The sequence below is a fragment of the Triticum aestivum genome, chromosome 2D (assembly GCF_018294505.1).
Source record: "Triticum aestivum cultivar Chinese Spring chromosome 2D, IWGSC CS RefSeq v2.1, whole genome shotgun sequence".
NCBI lineage: Eukaryota > Viridiplantae > Streptophyta > Magnoliopsida > Poales > Poaceae > Triticum > Triticum aestivum.
Window position 1 is genome coordinate 547,418,272 of NC_057799.1, and position 20,471 is coordinate 547,438,742.

Below are 20,471 nucleotides of genomic sequence, written 5' to 3' on the forward strand. Positions count from 1 at the left end.
GACCGGGTTCACGGGACAATGCACCATGTCACCTGGACAGTTTTATCGGCAGAATCCACGACGGGACAGGCAGGCAGGCCTACCTCGCACGCCAATGACACGCGGGCTCCACGGGCACACCACGCGGTCCCTACGTCGTGACGCGTGGGGCTAGCAGGCAGGCAGGCAACGCATCCACCCCTTCGTTGTCACCCACGCGCCCGCCGTTGGATACATCGCGCGCGGGCCACTGGCACGTATGGCCCACCTGCAGACACACCCACAATGAGGTTACATGTAAAACAACGGCCAGCGCAGTCAGCTAGGATAGAATAAGCAGCAAGAGAGGAGAGGAGAGGAGATGCCTAGTAGTACTCCTAGTAGGAGAGAGTAACAAAAAACGGGAAGGTTGGTGGTTATCTTCCCATTAACTAGTAGGAGTACTCGTCGATAATCAAACACCTAATCACCATCGCCCGCCCACAATATCCTCTCTCCACACGGGAAACAAAACAAAACAAAACAAAACAGGGGGCAGAGGAAAAGAAAAGAAAAGGAAAAGCCAAGGAAAATAGCCGAGGCGGAGGCGGAGGAACACGAGCGGGGAGGGAAGGAAGAAATTTCGGAAGGGAATCCATCCACCCCCCGTCGAGGAGCCAGCTCGCCACCCCCCTTCCTTCCATCCTCCCTCCGAGCGGAATCCCTAGTTTCCGGGGCGCCGAATCGGGGATCCAAATCCCGAGCCAGTCCACCCTCTTCCTCCCACCCACTGCTCTCTCTCTTCATCCCGCGATTTCTGTTTCGTTTTCATCCGCCGTTGTTGCAGTAATTAACAAACAAACGGGACAAAACCCTACCCCGCCGAGCCCAATCCGCCTTCCCCATCCCAATCCGATCCCAATTCCGCTGCCGGAGCACGGAATTACTGCCCGCCGGGGGATCGGGGGGATGGCCGCCGCCGCGGACGCAGCCTAGGATGGAGCTGGACTCCTCCGGCGGCTGCTCGGCTGCTCCCGCGGGTGCTGTGATCGTCGCCGCTCAGGTCGGGGGCGCGTGGCGGTGGACGTCGGCCGCGAGGGCGAGATCTCCCCGCGCGGCCTCGGAGTAGGCCAGCCGGTCAGCGCGCGCGCGCGTATGGAGGGGAGCGGCAGGCAGGGGAAGGGCGGGGCGCCGGCGTGGGCGCCCAGCGAGGGCACGGTGTTCCGGCCCTTCGTCGCGGCCGCAGGGGCGGCTGAGCCGTCCCCGTCGGGGTCGGGCAGTGGCGTTGCCGCACGCATAAGCAAGCTTCATGGCGTCAAGAGGAAACCGGTACGCCTCATTCTCCTCCTATTTGCTACGTTCCTTCTGAATCATCGAATAGCTGTCACCATGGGCATTAGCTCTTCGATATTGCTGAATTCAGCCTACCATGTTGATGTAGCTTTTGACTGCTCATCGCAGGACTAGCCCATTACCACTGTTGCTGCTTTGCTCCTTGCTAGCATGTTTAGTCAACTGCTGTTAGTTTCGTCTGTATGAACTAGCGAGTTTAGAGTGCTGGAGTTTCATAGAAGATGGTGTCGCTGTTTGCCTGTCAAGTTTGTAGCGTCGTCGATTGTACCCATTAAGTGCAACTGAAGGGGGGTCACAAATGGGGAGAAAAATGTACATACCAAACTATTTTTAGCTAGTAAGAATGTTCTGAGGTACACTACTCATCTGTAGCCACTTCAGCATTCCCCTAAGTCGTAACAGTGCTCACTGTTCAGCTAAGCAATGTTTTTTTAGCGGGGTTCAGCTGAGCAATGTTGTAGGTAAACTTCTCAAAGTTTGACGTGCATTTGAACAAGGCATCATCCATGCACTTTTAAGCAACATTTATGAGCAAACACTCACTAGTTTGTTTGTATGCGCTATAAACGATTCATATTACCATATGAGACATGGAGATGCTGTCTCACTTATTCGTTACAACTCTTGTTCCATATGCTTTTGTCCTTCAGCTGCCAGCTGACACTTCTTATCGTGTAGTGCGTTGCAAGGCTAACGGCGGACATCATTAACACTTTTGAAAGATGCCACCCCGAGTTTAAGTACTCAGAGACACTAAACCCAAAGCGCTTTCTCACCCATCCTTCAACCCCAGCCCACAATGATGGAGTTGATAATGCAAATTGGGACCTCATATTGTATGTCAACCTGGAGTTGGTCAACAAGACATCAAATCGGAGGTAATTTTTCCCCATTAGCTTTGTTTCATCTTCCTGTCCATTTTTTTAGTGCATTGTTACTTTATAAATTTGTAGACTATTATAGCGGATGGTACTACTCTTCCAGAATCAATTATATGAAATAGGCTTTATGTATCCTGATCAGTGACCAATAAACAAGTATGTTCATCTTGAAATTTGCTAGGGCATTTTTGTTGACAAGTAATTGAAGATTATACTTATACATATGCATTTAAGTTAGATGAACCGGCGCTTCCAATTTTGATGTCACGTCCGGAAGTTCTGTTAATAAATCGGCGTTGGCTGTCTCAGCATTTCCTTTTCCGAGAGTCTGGAAAGCTGCGGCTGAGCATGACGAGCATATCGTTGAACTTTACCCCTTTCTCATTTTGGTACTCAGGTTCATTGTCAAGGAAATGCTTGGCCAAGGCACGTTTGGCCAAGTTGTGAAATGCTGGGACACAGAAACCAACAAGTATGTTGCTGTGAAGGTTATAAAAAACCAGCCCGCGTTTTATCAGCAGGCCATCATGGAGGTTTCACTGTTGCGAACGGTATGATGGTCCATTAGGAACTTCTTTCATTAATATATGCGATAGCTCACCATTTTAGTTGTGGCTATCTTGCAGCTAAATCAGAAATTTGATCCTGATGATAAGCACAACATTGTCCGAATGCTAGATTATCTCTCATTCCAAAATCACCTGTGTATTGCCTTTGAAATGCTTGGTCAAAATCTGTAAGTTTACTTCCGTAGAACCTTTTCGGTAGTAGGTTCATTCCTTTTTAGTTTTGTTCAGACTGCACTATGAACTTCGAGATTATAGGTATGAGCTTTTAAAAAGGAATCATTTAAGAGGATTGAAAGTGCAATTTGTACAGGCCTTCTCAAAACAGGTATGGTCTTAGTCTGCATTTCCCATTAACTAGTAACTTAGTACCTGTTGCTTGATCTTGTTTTATGTTTTCAGATATTAGATGCCATGATAGTGATGAGAGATGGTGGCATCATTCACTGCGATCTGAAACCAGAAAATATCCTCTTAGCTCCGACGTGAGTAGCCCCTATCAGTAATGAATTTTGCACTATTATGTTTTGGATGGTATTTTCCCTTGCTAACTATTGCTTGAGGTTGTACAATGAATTTACAGTGCAAAAACAGCTGCAGCAGTGAAAGTTATCGATTTTGGATCAGCATGCCTGGAGGGTAAAACTGTGTACTCATACATCCAGGTTTCTTTAAACTTCTGTAACATAATAATTAAACTTTTTTTGTTCAAGTAATGTTTGTTATTTGAAAGTAAGACTTCGACCCTTCCTTTTTGCTAGAGCCGCTATTACAGGTCTCCAGAAGTTCTCCTTGGCTATCCGTATCCTATATACAGGGCAAGTTGTTGCATATCATTCACCATAAGGATCTTGATCAACATTTTCTGGAATGCTCTTTTATATTTATTAAAAAGAGCAATGATTTCTTCGATGAAGTATTTATTAAAAAGAGCAATGATTTCTTTGATGAAGTTCTTTTTGCCTTTTCAAATTACGTGAGCCTTAACAGTGACAGATATACTACTGCGATTGATATGTGGTCATTTGGTTGCATAGTTGCCGAACTGTTTATAGGACTACCCTTATTTCCTGGGGCATCAGAATATGATGTGCTTAAGCGTATGCTAAAGATTCTCGGGTAGGTCCTGTACCTGTATTTTTCTCTCCTAGTTCTGTATCTACATACTATTAAGTACATGTCAGCATGCTAAAGCAGATGCCTCTGCTGAGTTTAATGTTGTTAATCTCACCCTTTTTAGTTATTTTGGTCAGTTAAGAATTTTACACAGGCGAGCTTTACCATGTTATAATGCTTGTTTTTTTTGTTCCTTCGAATAAAACATTTATAGGGGGCAACCACCAGATGACTTGCTAAGGGAAGCTAAGAATACTGCTAAATTTTTTAAACATGTTGGAAGTGGTTATCTGGGTATTGGGGCACATGATGGCCCTGGCACTGCATACAGAATGTTAAGTGAAGACGAGGTCGAGGGGGTAAGTTTCTTGTGGTTCCACAAAATAACATTGATTTCTGTTGTATTATAGACTATCTTAATGCTCTGCCTTACTATCTATACCAGAGGGAGACCAAAAGGCCGAAATTAGGGAAATGGTACTTCCCACAGCAAAGGTTGGACCAACTAATATATACCTATCCTTGGGACAATACAAAATTGCCAGGTTTGTCTTTTTGTGTCTCCTTAGTTCTGTGAATAAGATTTTGGCTTCTTAGCTGTTGTTTAGAATAGGCTTCAGATCAGTACCATATGTACTCGTTGATACTTCCTCCTGTTCGCAACATGTCACTTTCGACATAGCTGCAGTCAAACTTTTGAGAGTTTACTACTGTTATCTTTATAAATATCTTGATCGGATTTTGGGAAATCACATGTGTAACTTATTTATCAAATGTGCTTTAGTAAATTGTAGTTTTGTCAGGCTTTTTGAATATTATAATAAAACTTGGTAGTCAAAGTTGTGTTTTTAGACTGCTAGTATCTGAAATGGCATGTTTTGGGGAACTAGAGGGAGCCCTTTCAATCTGCTCCCTGTCAGTATAGTTTTTTTAATTTTCCATACATGCTGGTGTCCTCTTGAGTTGTAATTTTGTCTTTGAAAGCAATGCATTTTGCCCCTACAAAGGTTATCTTGTTATAGTTAGGCGTTGCTGTGCTGCTTTCGATCAGTAACACGAACGATAAACTAGATGCAACTTGGCTCAGGGTTAGTGGTCATTAGTATGGACTACGGAGTATAGGCATTGTAGGAGTATTTGCCTCAATTTGGGCTTGGTATTAGAGTACAACTATCTTGAATCTGCAGAATAGAGCTCTTAGAGTACAACTTGCAAGTTTGATATTATGTTCTCAGGTGTTGCATTTTGATTCAGAGACAGAAAAAGCAGATCGCGTGCTGTTAGTTGATTTCTTGAGGGGACTTCTTGAATTTGATCCAAATAAGCGATGGTCGCCATTTCAGGTATTCCCATGCTAGTTGTGCAATTGTATTGCCTTGGCCTTTATGTAAAGGTTGAGACTTCAATATTTTCAATCTCATTAGAGTCTATTATGTCAGGTTATTTTTTACTCATGAAAACACAATTTATTCTTACGTACAAGTTGGTAGTCTTACATAATTCAGATCCATGTGCAAGGACATGATTTGTACAATCCTATTTCAGGCGTCAGGCCATCCATTCATTACAGGCGAACCTTTTATTGGTCCATATGAGCCTGTCTCTGAGACTCCAAGAATTGTGAGTATGGTTTTACTTCGAGTGTCTTAACTTCGTATTTATCAAAGAAGGGAATTGAAATTAAGCTAGATGATGTGCTTGGGGTTTGAAATTATCTATCTTCGGAGGAATAACAAGTATATTTGCATAAAAATAATATTAGGCTGTGACAAATAAACTTATCATCACCTCTTGATTTTTTATTGGCATATTGCCTCGTTGAGGATAATGACCAATGGTCTGCAGATAGTTAACAATTTCCTGTCTCTCTCATACAGACATACACTAATCGACAAACCTATCAATATGTAAAATGCTCCCTGTGTACACTAGTGTTGTTCTACAGGTTGCATCATTGATCTTAGTAGATATAAGATAGCTTTCTACCTTAACTAAAAGCCTAAAACACAGTTTAGTTTTAGCTTGTGAACACATTCATTCAATCTTTCTTTCTTTCTCAAACCTATCCTGTTTTTGATTTGTGTTGTAGCCTGTTGCTCATGCTGCAGCAGTTGATCACAACCCAGGAGGAGGTCACTGGTTAGTTGCAGGTCTTTCCCCTCAGGTGATAATTACTCTCTTATGTTGCTCCTGAGTTAAATTTGCAGAATTATAATCCTATAATATCTTTCTTGTCCATTAAAACTGAAATGTCCTAAATTTTTTTAGGTTGGAAGTGCGAACAGATGTCTACCTCCTAATAACCCCTATCCTCCAAAAATGCCTTTTTCTTATGGGAGTAGTTATGGAAGCCTTGGTAGCCATGGTAGCTATGCTGGCAATGCCGGTCTTGCTAGCAGCTATGGAAGCTATGGTGATGTTAATAATGCCAACATGTATTACTCACCATTAGGTCCTTCTGGATTTTCACATGTTAGCTCTAGTCCAGATATTAGGCTGAGACCTCGTCTCTCTTATGATAGAGGCATTCGATTGAGCCCTGGAAGTATGGGGCCTATGTCTCTTGGTGCCAGTCCATCACAATTTACCCCACCAAACTACCAGATGCATACCCCGGCTAATTCTACTGGGAAGCATGGCTCTGGTTCTCCTGCGAGTGGAGGCATTCATGGCTCCCCATTGGGAAAAGCTGCACCAGTAGGCCAATACAGCAGGAGGAAGAACATGCCGATGCCACCACATGAATATACATCTCAGCATGGACAAGGACGACATGGAGATGGTGTCAGTTTTAGTCATTCGGATGCCTATATTCGCGGACATGCTGGCTACTCTCAGCACTCATTACCTAGTTCTGGTCATTCTAGTTGGAGACCACAAATAACTTCCAGGAGTGGGTTTTCCATGGAGGCTTCTTCTAGTCATGGGCCTTCCCAAGCATATAGTTCACATAATGCTCCACCTTTGCCCTCATTTGACGCATTACCGGATACATCAGCTCCATCAACACTTGATCCTTCTGATTGGGATCCTAATTATAGGTAAGGAATTGTGTGCTCAAATTGCTTGCTGTAAAGTTCGTCTGAATGTAAATGGTTACACTGTTCTATTTTGCAGTGATGAGTCACTATTGCAAGAAGACAATTCATTGTCAGCTGATTTAAGCAGCAACCTTCATCTTAGAGATGCAACTGGTCAGCCAGGCGGATCTGCCAGATCAACCCGTGCCCAAAGCCACAACTTTGCAAGCTCAAACCCTTTACCGACAAGCCAAAGGTATTGTGTTCTAAATTTGTTAATGAGTTTTCGTCAAAACAAGAACCCACCTGACAGAATATCTTGAGATGTCCCTTTTTTTGCTTCACAAGATCGGTCTTTCAGTTCAAGAATCAAGACATAACAATCCACGTCATATATATGATCTGCTCCTTTCCAAGTTATGCCAACTAATTACTTTTGCTGCGCTTCTTAGCTACGGAGCGGGTCAACAACTTCACTCAGGCTCCCATGGGAGGAGCACCCGTCCTACTGTTCCACTCAGTTACGGTGGTTTCAACCCTCCGAATTATCCTCAGCAAAGTCTCCGGGGTCGCCATGGACATCAATTTCTTCAACCGAGATACAACCAGCCAACTAACAGTCATATGCGGCCACCGATGGGGAGTCACCAAAGTGGGCAGCCTGCATGGCCTCCCTACGGCATGGGCGAGGGAGTGCCCTGGGGTAATTTACTTGCTCTTTTAGCAGAGTAGAGAAGCACCTTTCTTTTGGTATTCTTAACCAAGTTGTCCTAATTTGCGCAGGAGGAACAGGCGTGCATCCGTTTACGACGGGCGGGCTACCCTCGTCCCTTCCCAGAAAAGATTATGGGAGCATATTTTAGTGTGGACTCGTAGGAATGCCATTCATTGCCGGGATAAATTATTTGTACTGGCGAAACCGGAGTTGCGATGGTTCTGGCTGTTGGTTTTCTTTTTCTTTCCTGCAATGTTGCTGCATTTGCGTTGCTCCATTGGGTCCCTGATTGTCAAGACAGTCTTGAACTCTATGATATATAATAGAATCGATCGTTACAGCATTATCTGGTTGTGTTCACTTGGTGAAGCTTTCCGAGCCTCAGGAATCCAGACTCAGCGCTGCCTTAAGAGTTACAAGATTATCCCAGAGTTTACATTGTTTTTAACTGTTCTCTGCTGTCACCGTTGCAATGCGTTTCCTTGGTGCTGGCATACACTTCTGTTCGGAAATCTTGTAGTTTTTCCCTTGATACCTGCAGAAACTGAAAAGTTTCCAGTGAAATTCATGGGCTCCAAACAGAGCCGAAATTCCCCTTCTGAGACCTTCAGTCGTAGTTCTGTGGTTGTGTTTGGAATGTGGGAACTATCCCTGTTCTCTACGAGATCGAGCCATTTCTCGTGATACATTTGCGAACTTCTGAGGTTATGTATGAAATTCCAGTTTTTGTAACACCCTGAGCAAAACGGACTGAGATCCGGTGCCTTTATCAAGTGAAGTCACGCTGCAACTTTACCCTACTAATCTCCATCCAATCCACATCCTACGGTTCAGATCACATAAGGGGAAAGGCTCTCAACACTTAGCAGTTTCAGGATAGCAGCAAACATCAATAAGCTGCAAACAACGATGCAGTGGCACTTGAACTCAGTTTTATTTGAACAGATTGAAACCCAAAAAATAAAGAACTGCAGATACTCATGAGCAGACTATAAAACAAAATTTGGTTTGGTTATACAGTAGTGCATTATGCAATCAAAGTGGAATAAATCAATTGCAGTTGACACTAAATCCAGTAGAACTTGATATTAAAAGGCTGCAGCGCATAATGTCCGAATGCTACAGCAATAAGTTTCAATGTTGAGTAATCATCTACACAAAAGCTATGCTGAAAACTGCTAAGTGTTGAGAGCCTTTCCTATGTGTGATCTGGACCGTAGGATGTGGATTGGATGGAGATTAGAAGGGTAAAGTTGCAGCGTGACTTCACTTGATAAAGGCACTGGATCTCAGTCCGAGCAAAACGGCCAAAACTGGGCCGTAGCGCGGGGAAAAAAAAAAGGAAAAGCCGCCACTGCTGCCCGCGTGCTCGCTTCCCCCTCCCTCCACCCCCAACTCGATCTCCGGCCGCGACGCGACACCGCAGATGGCCAAGTCTGGGTACACGCGCCCGCCGCCCGTCGCCGAGGACGCCGCCGCGCTTCCCGCTCCCATCGCCGTCCTGTACGTGGCCAACTGCGGGCCGGCGGTGGGGCTGACCCACGACGACGTCGCCGCGGCCTTCGGCGCCTTCGGGGAGGTGCAGGGGGTCAGCGCCGCCGACGACAGCGGCGCGCGCGTCATCGTCCGGTTCCGCGAGCCCGCCGCCGCGGGGGCCGCGATGGCCGCGCTCCACGGGCGCCCCTGCGGCCGCCTCTCCGGGCGCGTGCTGCACATACGCTACTCGGTGCCCGCCCCGCCCAAGGCCCCCGTCGCCGTCTCCGCTCCCCCGGTGGCCCTCTCGTCCTCGGAGCTCGGCATCCCGGGAATTCACCTGGTCCAGGAGTTCGTCAGTGCCGCCGAGGAACAGGTCCGTGAACTGGAGTCTCGGTCTGGTTGTCCTTCAAAGGCTTCAATTGCCCCCTGGCTCACTTGCTACGTAGTACTCCCTCCGGCCCATAATATAAGAGCATTTTTGACACTAGTGTCAAAGACGCTTTTATATTATGGGACGGAGGGACTAGTAGATTTGGGTTGAGCAACGTGTCCCCTTTTGCAGGAGCTTCTTGCAGCTGTGGATAGTAGGCCGTGGAAAAGGTTGGCGAAAAGGCGAGTTCAGCACTATGGTTACGAGTTTCTGTATGAAGTAAGTTCGATCTTGTAAGTATATGACCATCCAGAATGTTCTTCCCTCTGTGACTCTGTATCCCTGTTGCAGTTAGTTAGTCAGACTCGTTGCCTTGTTTAGTATACTTCCTCTGTTCATTAATATAAGACGTTTTAGAGACTTGTATGTGGTCAGTCTAAAACGTCCTGTATTGGTGAACAGAGGGAGTATATAATAAGAAGCTCAGACTGTCAGTTGTGCTTTTAGTGCAATATAAGTTCATGTACTATCCAGATCATATGATTCTTTCTCAATACGAAATAAGAAAATAAAATGTGCCTACTAAAAGAATGTGAATTACATTTTGCCTGATTTTGCTACACCTGTAGCATCAATTCTCACCTGCCATGGCCCTTCACACTGTTGGTGCCATTTCGGCAACTCTTTCTTAGTGTAGTGTACACAACAAAGATAAAAAACATGCCTAGCGTAAAGAAAACGAAAATTGGACAAAAGAAGGCTGCTTTAGGAAGTTTCACCGTGAAATACTATGCGGTCAGCTTAACTCCTTTCTGTAGATGGGAATGGTTTACGTACCTTGTACCATGAATAACTTTCCATAGTTCATATCTCCTTTGCCACTCCTTACTTTTAATCATCAAATCTTGGTGTGAAGGCTCCTCAAAGTTACATTGTAACAAGGTTTTGTTGACTTGACAGACTAGGAATGTTGATTCGAAGCAGTTCTTGGGTGAATTGCCATCTTTTGTTTCGAAAATCCTTGAGAAAATTGTGACGTTCCCTGGCGTGAAGAATTGTACTGGCAAACTGGTGGATCAATTGACAGTAAGTTTCCACGTTCCTACCACTGTTTTGGTTTCCATTGAACTTGACAACTGTAGCTTAAATTTCCTGTTTGTTGGTTTGGTACGGCCTAATTACAGATTTCTTTTCTTATTTATCTATTGCTAACAGTAGTAGCTCTTGACAACCAATGGTAGAATTAACCTGGTTGTGTTTACAGGTAAACGAATATCCTTGTGGTGTAGGTTTGTCTCCACACATAGACACACACTCAGCATTCGAAGAAATGATTTTCAGTCTTTCCTTGGCTGGACCTTGCATTATGGAGTTCAGGCAATACCCCAAAGGCAGTTGGCGTGCTCCAAGTGTGGTCAGTGGAACTGATGAAGGTAGTATCCAGGATCCACAATGCATACGGAAAGCTGTATTTCTACCTCCTCGGTCAATGTTACTCATGTCTGGAGAAGGTCGATATGCTTGGCATCACTATATACCACACCATAAGGTATTTAATGTTTATGTCAGTATTTTGTTCCTCCTTTAAACATAGCATTGAACATACAGTAATACGAATACAAAAGTTAGCTAGTAATCTCTGTAAGTGTCAAATAGTTAACTTGTCGTACTCCAGCTCTAAACATGACATTTCACATACAGTAATTCAACCACCAAGGTACATAAATTAACTACTGAACTTCATTTTTATTCACAGGAATCATGTATATGTTGGATAAAATATCAACCTTATAAATAAGTCTTTGCCAATTCTTCTCCTGTATTTAATACCAAATGATGCAACATTGTATAATAGTTGTAATGTGATTCTTGTAGATTGATGATGTGGCTGGTCAAGTCATTAAAAGAAATTCGCGGCGGGTTTCCTTCACTTTACGAAAGGTCTGCTGTCAATTGACATCACTATATATCACACCATAGGTATTTGATGTGGCTGGTTTACTCATCCCCTTTCTGAATTAAAAATTTCAGGTGAGGATGGGTCTTTGCGAATGTGAATATGGCCAATTTTGTGATTCACAGAGCAAGTAAGATATCAACATAGGATTAAGGATAAAATCTTGAACATTACCTGCTACACCATTGGCGAATTCGTTATCACCAACCACAGACTGGTGATCTGGTGGATGATGTTTCATAGGACAACCACTCCAACTAAGGAAAGTCAGCTGAAGCATATTTGAGCAAACCAATAGATAGCACCATTCCACCAAGTTTTGTATCTTGTAGCGAACTAAGTTTGAGACTGAAATTCTCCCGGAGTCCTGATTTATCCAGTTGAAATATTTTTGTTGTATTTGTACAACTACAGTGATCACCATTTATTATCATATTGTTGATATTGTTGTGGAATTCAATGATATCATGTCAACGTTATTCTGGAACTAAATTCTACTCCCTTCGTTCCATAATTCTTGCCTTGGTTTTATTTCAAAATTTGAACTAAAACCATGACAAGAATTATGGAATGGAGGGAATATGATTCTTTCACTGCTGGGTTCTTTTGCTCAATGTTTCATTTGAACTTTAGTGCTTTGGTGTATCTCCAACGTTTCAGTTCTTTTGCTGGTTTTGTTGACGGATTCGAGCTACTGTTCTGCAGCTATATCGTGGGGATGCTTCAGGCAGTACGTTTGAGGCTTGTAGTAATTTGCTACCTTGATCTGAGTGATTCCAAATATGTTAGTACAGAGTGCAGAGTGCAAGCTGGGTAATCATGTGATCTTAAGTAAGATATTACATTCATATCTAGAATGCTGAAGAAACATCATTAAATTGGCTGTATAAGTATAACCTTGTGATACTTTTCTTTAATTGACATTTTACATGAATGTTTACAGCGTCTCAGTAGCAACAAGTATGAACAAAAATTTGATGTACACTTCATTCACAGGGGCGTACTCACATGTCAGGTCTCAGAATTAATGCTGTCTACGCTGCAGCTGGTTCTCCATCCAGTGGTTCATGGTCTTGATCTCAACATCTTGTTTCATCTCTGATGGATGCGTATATTGATATCAACTTGTTTCATTTCCGATGGAAGCATGCGATGTTGTCTCGGCGCACTTGCTCACTTTTCACCATGGCGGCGTCGCCTGCAGGCTGGGGTTTCATGTTTCATCCACTCAAAGACTCCAGAGGAACTGTATTCTGGGAGAAGGCAAATCATGACATAACTGCAGGTAGCAGGAGTTCGATCCATGACAGTATGAGCTAATCACCACCTGCTAATCTCCAGGTATCAACAAATCTTCCATCTATCCGTGCCATAAGTACTTAAACTGTTAAATGATTGCGTCTGTACTGTAAGAAGTATCTGCATCCAGCATCGAGAACATGTGATCATTTTCGGGGCAATTTTGCTTTTGGTTTCTCTCCACAGATCTGTCCTGCAATGCTGCACTCTGGACTTTGATCCAAGTAGAACCAGCCTCTTTCCTCAACCCCCTCAATCTCATCTCCTTTCTCAGACCATCAGCGCTACTCCAGTTACCTTCAGCAGCAAATAGCTGCGACAGCAAAACATTGTAGCCTGCGTGACCATACTGCTTCTCGATGTTGAGCACCTTCTCAGTCGCCCATGCTGCCAACTCCATCTTGCCCTGCGTTTTGCAGGATGCAAGAAGTGATCCCCAGATGGCAATGAAGTTTCCATCCTCACCCAGGCTTTCTACAAAGTCGTATGCCTCGTCCACCCTCCCGGCTTTAGCCAACAAATCCACGATACAGCAATGGTGCTGAGGGGTAGCTGAAAGCCCAAATGTTTCCATTGACCTGTACAAAGAAAGACCTTCGTCGACGAGTCCAGAGTAATTACATGCTGAAATGGCCGCCAGGAAGGTCACGGCGTCAGGCTTTAACCCCTTGTCTCTCATCGAGTAGAAGAGGGATAGTGCTCTCTCGCCGAAACCGTGCTGGCCAAGACCAGAGATCATTGTCGTATAGGTGACAGTGGTCTTCTCAGTCATGCCACCAAAGACATTCTCTGCAGCAGAAATCTCCCCACACTTGGAGTACATGTCGACAAGAGCTGTACCTACAAAGACATTGGTATCCAGAGAATGGCGCAGCGCAAAACTATGTATCTGCTTCCCTGCACATACACCCCCTCCAACGGGGTCACAGGCAGGAAGCACTGAAGCAAGTGTCACTGAAGTAGGTTCCACACCTGCCTCGATCATTGCCCGGAATGCTAAGACTGCCTGTTCAGGCTGGCCACCCTGTGTGTATCCTGCTATCATGGCATTCCAAGTGACTTCATCTCTGTTATTCCCATAGCCATCAAACACTGTCTGAGCCATGTCTATGCGGCCAGACTTGGCGTACATGTCTATCAGATAGCTCTCCAAGCCTTCGCCCTCAATGCCATGCCTGATGAGATACCCATGCGACTGTTTACCAATCTGAAGGTCTCCTGTATTTGATGCTGCAGATAGCACTGCAGTCAATGTCACCGTATCAGGAATGAAACCTGATTTCTGCATCTGATAAACGAGCAACAGGCCCTCCAAGTCAAAATCATTTTGCACAAAAGCAGTGATCATGGTGTTCCAGGAAACAATGTCCTTCTCTGGCAACCGATCAAACAGTTCAAATGCAGTCTGAACATTGCCGCATCTCGAGTACATCACGACAAGCGCATTACCTAGTATCACAGGCAGTGTGCTGTGCATTCCTTTCATCAAGTAGCCATGCAGTTGCTGGCCCAGCCTGACATCTTGTGACTGCGACACCGCTGTGACGGCTGACAAGAAAGTCACAACATCAGACGGAACCTCTTTTGACCCCACTATCTGGATAAAGAGATCCATGGCTTCAGAAAACTGCCCATTCTGCACGTACCCAGTGATCATCGTGTTCCAAACCTCAATGTTCTTCTTGGCAGCACGGTCAAACACTATCCGAGCCGACCGCATATCCCCAATCTCAGAGAACATGCCGATTGCGGAGCTGACAACGAAGAGATCATTGACATACTCCACCCCATGCTTTATCACCAAACCATAGAGCAAGAATGGCCAGCTGGGATCGCCGCTCCCCGCCGCCGGGAAGACGTTCACGAAGCTGACCGGCGTGGGCCTGACGCCGTCCTCCAGCATGCGCACGAACATCTCCAGGGCTTCATCGGGGCGTCCCGTCTTGACGTACCAGCCAAAGAGGGTGTTCCACGAAACGACGTTCTTCTTAGGCATTGCGTCGAACAGCCTGCGGACGACATCGACGCGGCCGTGCCGGTACCTCGCGCAGGAGGCGTAGAGGTTGAGCAGCGAGTTGCGGAGGACGGCGGTGTCCGGGAGCGAGCGGGCGCGGCGGAGGAGGTGCGCGTGGACGGACCTCCCGAGGCGCAGGCGGCGGGAGCGGGCGCAGGCGGTGAGCGCGCACGAGTAGGTGTAGTGGTCGGAGCGGGGCGCGGGGCGGGCGGCGTGGTTGAGGAGCGCGTAGAGGCGGAGCGCGTGGTCCGGGAGCGCGGCGGCGACGTAGGCGATGAGGAGCACGTTGCAGAGCAGCGTCGGCGGCGGGCGCGGCAGCGCGTCCAGCAGCAGCCGCCGCGCCTGCTCGAGCCGCCCCTGCTTGCAGAGCTTCTTCACCTGCGCCACCGCCAGCTGCGTCCTGCCCTTGCCTCCGCCTCCGGCGGCGGCGGCATTGGCGGCATTGGTGGGGGCGGGTGGCGGTGAGACGGCGCACTGAGTAGGAGCCATGCGGTGGTGTCGCTCCTCCTAGCAGCTCTCGCTCTCGCTCATCTCCTCATCCCCTGTGACTGTGAGCCGTGCCTCGTGCCGGGTCGAGCGGCGAGGAGGGTGAGCCACAGACGCATCGACGGCAGAAGCGTATTCGCAAAACCCGCTTTCTTTTTTTGCATCTATATTCTTTCCTTTTTTTTTTAATTTCACTGGCAGCTTTAGTTGTGAGGGGATGACAAATTCTTCAGAACAACATGATAGTTTCATCATAAAAATACATTTTTTTGTTTAAAACTGTCACTGTTTGATCTTACAAAACAACTAAAACTAGTATTAGGAAAAAAGCGTTCGCTTGCCACCCCCAGCTGACGACGTTTGTCGGATAACATTATCGAAAGTTTTATTCTTTTGACACTGAAAAAACTTGCTTCTTCTGTTTAAAAAATAAATGTCTCAACTTTAATACAAACTAAAGTTAGCATAAAGTTGAGACACCTATTTTGAACGGAGGGAGTATCTTCTTGCTAATATAAATGATATTGATTTTTGAGGTGAAACGTTCAGATTCCATTGATTTCATGTCTGTGTTGCTTCGATTTCTTCACTCCTCCCAAGGGAAAAGACAACTAAGGTTCCAGTCGCCTGTCAACGTATCACCGATCTGCCTCATCTCCCGTGGCTTTAGGGCCATGGGAGCGTGATGGACCCCAATCATTTTCGGCCGGAGGGCTCCATTTTTATGTGTTAGTTTTTTGAGTTTTGTTAGGGTTTGTGTCCTGCTAAAAAAGCGAGAAGATGGCAGCTCACTAAAGATGGAATAAGGTTCTCCTGTTGGAAATATGCCATAGAGACAATAATATTGTGTTATTATATTTCTATTTTCATAATTAAGAGTTTATATTTCATACTATAACTGTTGTGATACTGGAATATGTGATTCAGTGAAAACTCATATGCACATGATAAACGATATAATATAGGTTTCCGGTCTTGCCTCTAAGACCGATTCAAGTGTTGTTGGTGATCATGTTTTTCGGATTTTAGGATATCGTTAAGTGTAAAGATAGTCCTAAAACAATATTATGAATATGACGTTAGAAGACCGATCATATTGAATCGATCCAATCATGTTTGTTATACTTTGAGATAATATTGTCCGAAATCAATTGTTATAGGGGTGTTAGCATGTGTTTTAGTTCCCCAGACCACGCGAGAATCGTAGTCACTTCCGAACGCGATGGACTTTGGGGATGCTCAAATGTCATCTGTAACACGGTGATCATAACGATAACTTACGGTTCATCGGAAAGTTTGGCAAAGGACTAGATAGCTCGAGAGTGGGATTTGCTCCTCGACGATGGAGATATATTCTTAGGGCCCTCTTGATGTGACAACATCCATCATTGTCTGTCCAGACACAGGTGACTACGTCAAGCGGATGCCGAAATACTTCAACGAGAAAGAAGAACAAAACCGACAATAAGGAATAAGGAGTGGCAAGAGCCTAAGCTTGGGGATGCCCAAGGCACCCCAAGGTGACATTCAAGGACAACCAAGAGCCTAAGCTTGGGGATGCCCCGGATGGCATCCCCTCTTTCGTCTTCGTTCATCGGTAACTTTACTTGGAGCTATATTTTTATTCATCACATGATATGTGTTTTGCTTGGAGCGTCATTTTATTTTCTTTTGTTTTACTTGCTGTTTGAATAAAATACCAAGATCTGAAATTCTTAAATATTAGAGAGTCTTCACATAATTACATAATTATTCGACTACTCATTGATCTTCACTTATATCTTTCGGAGTAGTTTGTCATTTGCTCTAGTGCTTCACTTATATCCTTTTAGAGCACGGCGGTGGTTTTATTTTGAAGAAATTATTGATCTCTCATGCTTCACTTATATTATTTTGAGAGTCTTAAACAGCATGGTAATTTGCTTGGGTTATAAATTTAGTCCAAATATGATGGGCATCCAAGAGGGATATAATAAAAACTTTCGTATAAAGTGCATTGAATACTATGAGAAGTTCGATTCCTTATGATTGTTTTGAGATATGAGGATGGTAATATTAGAGTCATGCTAGTGAGTAGTTGTGAATTTGAGAGATACTTGTGTTAAAGTTTGCGACTCCCGTAGCATGCACATATGGTGAACCGTTATGTGATGAAGTCGGAGCATGATTTATTTATTGATTGTCTTCCTTATGAGTGGCGGTCGGGGACGAGCGATGGTCTTTTCCTACCAATCTATCCCCTAGGAGCATGCGCGTAGTACTTTGTTTCGATAACTAATAGATTTTTGCAATAAGCATGTGACTTTATTATGACTAATATCGAGTCTATGGATTATACACACTCTCACCCTTCCACCATTGCTAGCCTCTCTAGTACCGCGCAATTTTCGCCGGTACCATAACATCCACCTTTACCTTCCTCAAAACAGCCACCATACCTACCTATTATGGCATTTCCATAGCCATTCCGAGATATATTGCCATGCAACTTTCCACCGTTCCGTTTATTATGACACGCTCCATCATTGTCATATTGCTTTGCATGATCATGAAGTTGACATCGTATTTGTGGCAAAGCCACCTTTATAATTCTTTCATACATGTCACTCTTGATTCATTGCATATCCCGGTACACCGCCGGAGGCATTCATATAGAGTCATATTTTGTTCTAAGTATCGAGTTGTAATTCTTGAGTTGTAAGTAAATAAAAGTGTGATGATCATCATTATTAGAGCATTGTCCCAGTGAGGAAAGGATGATGGAGACTATGATTCCCCCACAAGTCGGGATGAGACTCCGGACGAAAAATAAAAAGGAAAAAGAAAAAGAAAAAAGAGGCCATAAAAAAGGAAGGCCCAAAAAAATGAGAGAAAAAGAGAGAAGGGACAATGCTACTATCCTTTTACCACACTTGTGCTTCAAAATAGCACCATGATCTTCATGATAGAGAGTCTCCTATGTTGTCACTTTCATATACTAGTGGGAATCTTTCATTATAGAACTTGGCTTGTATATTCCAATGATGGGCTTCCTCAAAATGCCCTAGGTCTTCGTGAGCAAGCGAGTTGGATGCACACCCACTTAGTTTCTTTTTGAGCTTTCATACACTTATAGCTCTAGTGCATCCGTTGCATGGTAATCCCTACTCACTCACATTGATATCTATTGATGGGCAACTTCATAGTCTGTTGATACACCTAGTTGATGTGAGACTATCTTCTTCCTTTTTGTCTTCTCCACAACCACCATTCTATTCCACCTATAGTGCTATGTCCATGGCTCACACTCATGTATTGCGTGAAGATTGAAAAAGTTTGAGAACATCAAAAGTATGAAACAATTGCTTGGCTTGTCATCGGGGTTGTGCATGATTTAAATATTTTGTGTGATGAAGATAGAGCATAGCCAGACTATATGATTTTGTAGGGATAACTTTCTTTGGCCATGTTATTTTGAGAAGACATGATGGCTTTGTTAGTATGCTTGAAGTATTATTGTTTTCATGTCAATATTAAACTTTTGTTTTGAATCTTATGGATCTGAATATTCTTGCCACAATAAAGAAGATTACATTGATAAATATGTTAGGTAGCATTTCACATCAAAAATTCTTTTTTTATCATTTACCTACTAAAGGACGAGCAGGAATTAAGCTTGGGGATGCTGATACGTCTCCAACGTATCTATAAATTTTGATTGTGCCATGCTATTATATTATCCATCTAGGATGTTTTATATGCATTTATATGCTATTTTATATGATTTTTGGGACTAACCTATGAACCTAGAGCCTAGTGCCAGTTTCTGTTTTTTCCTTGTTTTTGAGTATCGCAGAAAAGGAAAACCATACGGAGTCCAATTGACCTGAAATTCAATGGAGATTGTTTTTGGACCAGAAGAAGCCCACGGAGCATCGGAGATGGGCCCGAAGAGTCCCGAGGCCACCACGAGGGTGGGGGGGGGCGCCCTACCCCCTGGGCGTGCCCCCTACCTCGTGGCCGCCTCGGAGACCCCCCTGACTTGTTCCCGACGCCAAAACCTCTTATATATACAGAAACCCCCCAGAACATAACCTAGATCGAGAGTTCCGCCGCCGCAAGCCTGTGTAGCCACCAAAAACCAATCGGGACCCTGTTCCGGCACCCTGCCGGAGGGGGGAACCCTCACCGGTGGCCATCTTCATCATCCCGGTGCTCTCCATGACGAGGAGGGAGTAGTTCACCCTCGGGGCTGAGGGTATGTACCAGTAGCAATGTGTTTGATCTCTCTCTCTCTCTCTCTCTCTCTCGTGTTCTTGATTTGGCACGATCTTGATGTACCCCGAGCTTTGCTATTATAGTTGGATCTTATGATGTTTCTCCCCCTCTACTCTCTTGTAATGGATTGAGTTTTCCCTCTGAAGTTATCTTATCGGATTGAGTCTTTAAGGATTTGAGAACACTTGATGTATGTCTTGCATGTGCTTATCTGTGGTGACAATGGGATATTCACGTGATCTACTTGATGTATGTTTTGGTGATCAACTTGCGAGTTCCGTGACCTCGTGAACTTATGCATAGGGGTTGGCACACGTTTTCGTCTTGACTCTCCGGTAGAAACTTTGGGGCACTCTTTGAAGTTCTTTGTGTTAGTTGAATAGATGAATCTGAGATTGTGTGATGCATATCATATAATCATACCCGCGGATACTTGAGGTGACATGGGAGTATCTAGGTGACATTAGGGTTTTGGTTGATTTGTATCTTAAGGTGTTATTCTAGTACGAACTCTATGATAGATCTAACGGAAAGAATAGCTTCGTGTTATTTTACTACGGACTCTTGAATAGATCGATCAGAAAGGATAACTTTGAGGTGGTTTCGTACCCTACAATAATCTCTTCGTTTGTTCCCCGCTATTAGTGACTTTGGAGTGACTCTTTGTTGCATGTTGAGGGATAGTTATATGATCCAATTATGTTATTATTGTTGAGAGAACTTGCACTAGTGAAACTATGAACCCTAGGCCTTATTTCCTAGCATTGCAATACCGTTTGTGCTCACTTTTATCATTAGTTACCTTGCTGTTTTTATATTTTCAGATTACAAAAACCTATATCTAATGTCCATATTGCACTTGTATCACCATCTCTTCGCCGAACTATTGCACCTATACCATTTACCATTGTATTGGGTGTGTTGGGGACACAAGAGACTCTTTGTTATTTGGTTGCAGGGTTGTTTGAGAGAGACCATCTTCATCCTACGCCTCCCACGGATT

At 44.4% G+C, this 20,471-nt stretch overlaps 3 protein-coding genes across 3 annotated transcripts; 2 read left to right on the forward strand and 1 right to left on the reverse strand.

Moving 5' to 3' along the window:
- Nucleotides 1–478: 478 nt before the first annotated feature.
- LOC123054396 (dual specificity protein kinase YAK1 homolog) lies at nt 479–7,955 on the forward strand. The gene is made up of 18 exons (XM_044478165.1): nt 479–1,287; nt 1,990–2,189; nt 2,590–2,743; nt 2,819–2,928; nt 3,017–3,086; nt 3,161–3,243; nt 3,342–3,423; nt 3,520–3,560; nt 3,755–3,877; nt 4,089–4,233; nt 4,320–4,419; nt 5,129–5,217; nt 5,420–5,494; nt 5,964–6,038; nt 6,143–6,915; nt 6,992–7,150; nt 7,347–7,597; nt 7,678–7,955. The coding sequence occupies exons 1-18, from the start codon at nt 1,114–1,116 to the stop codon at nt 7,755–7,757; spliced, it is 2,784 nt and encodes a 927-aa protein (XP_044334100.1). The 5' UTR covers nt 479–1,113; the 3' UTR covers nt 7,758–7,955.
- A 963-nt stretch (nt 7,956–8,918) lies between these two features.
- LOC123054398 (alkylated DNA repair protein ALKBH8 homolog) lies at nt 8,919–11,904 on the forward strand. Its single transcript, XM_044478168.1, has 6 exons — nt 8,919–9,458; nt 9,648–9,734; nt 10,416–10,541; nt 10,720–11,004; nt 11,331–11,396; nt 11,487–11,904. The coding sequence occupies exons 1-6, from the start codon at nt 9,036–9,038 to the stop codon at nt 11,544–11,546; spliced, it is 1,047 nt and encodes a 348-aa protein (XP_044334103.1). The 5' UTR covers nt 8,919–9,035; the 3' UTR covers nt 11,547–11,904.
- Nucleotides 11,905–12,282: 378 nt separating this feature from the next.
- On the reverse strand, nt 12,283–15,295 carry LOC123054397 (pentatricopeptide repeat-containing protein At3g22150, chloroplastic). Its single transcript, XM_044478167.1, has one exon. The coding sequence runs from the start codon at nt 15,212–15,214 to the stop codon at nt 12,800–12,802; it is 2,415 nt and encodes an 804-aa protein (XP_044334102.1). The 5' UTR covers nt 15,215–15,295; the 3' UTR covers nt 12,283–12,799.
- Nucleotides 15,296–20,471: the final 5,176 nt, after the last annotated feature.

What these genes read in the sequence shown, in the direction of transcription:
- LOC123054397 (XM_044478167.1), bottom strand. Translation starts at nt 15,214, where the DNA reads ATGGCTCCTACTCAGTGCGCCGTCTCACCGCCACCCGCCCCCACCAAT.
- LOC123054398 (XM_044478168.1), top strand. Translation starts at nt 9,036, where the DNA reads ATGGCCAAGTCTGGGTACACGCGCCCGCCGCCCGTCGCCGAGGACGCC. An exon ending in TCAGTGCCGCCGAGGAACAG is followed by an intron (nt 9,459 to 9,647) that starts GTCCGTGAACTG and finishes CCCCTTTTGCAG; the next exon opens with GAGCTTCTTGCAGCTGTGGA. An exon ending in ACTATATACCACACCATAAG is followed by an intron (nt 11,005 to 11,330) that starts GTATTTAATGTT and finishes TGATTCTTGTAG; the next exon opens with ATTGATGATGTGGCTGGTCA.
- LOC123054396 (XM_044478165.1), top strand. Translation starts at nt 1,114, where the DNA reads ATGGAGGGGAGCGGCAGGCAGGGGAAGGGCGGGGCGCCGGCGTGGGCG. An exon ending in AACAAGACATCAAATCGGAG is followed by an intron (nt 2,190 to 2,589) that starts GTAATTTTTCCC and finishes TTTGGTACTCAG; the next exon opens with GTTCATTGTCAAGGAAATGC. An exon ending in CCTTTACCGACAAGCCAAAG is followed by an intron (nt 7,151 to 7,346) that starts GTATTGTGTTCT and finishes TGCGCTTCTTAG; the next exon opens with CTACGGAGCGGGTCAACAAC.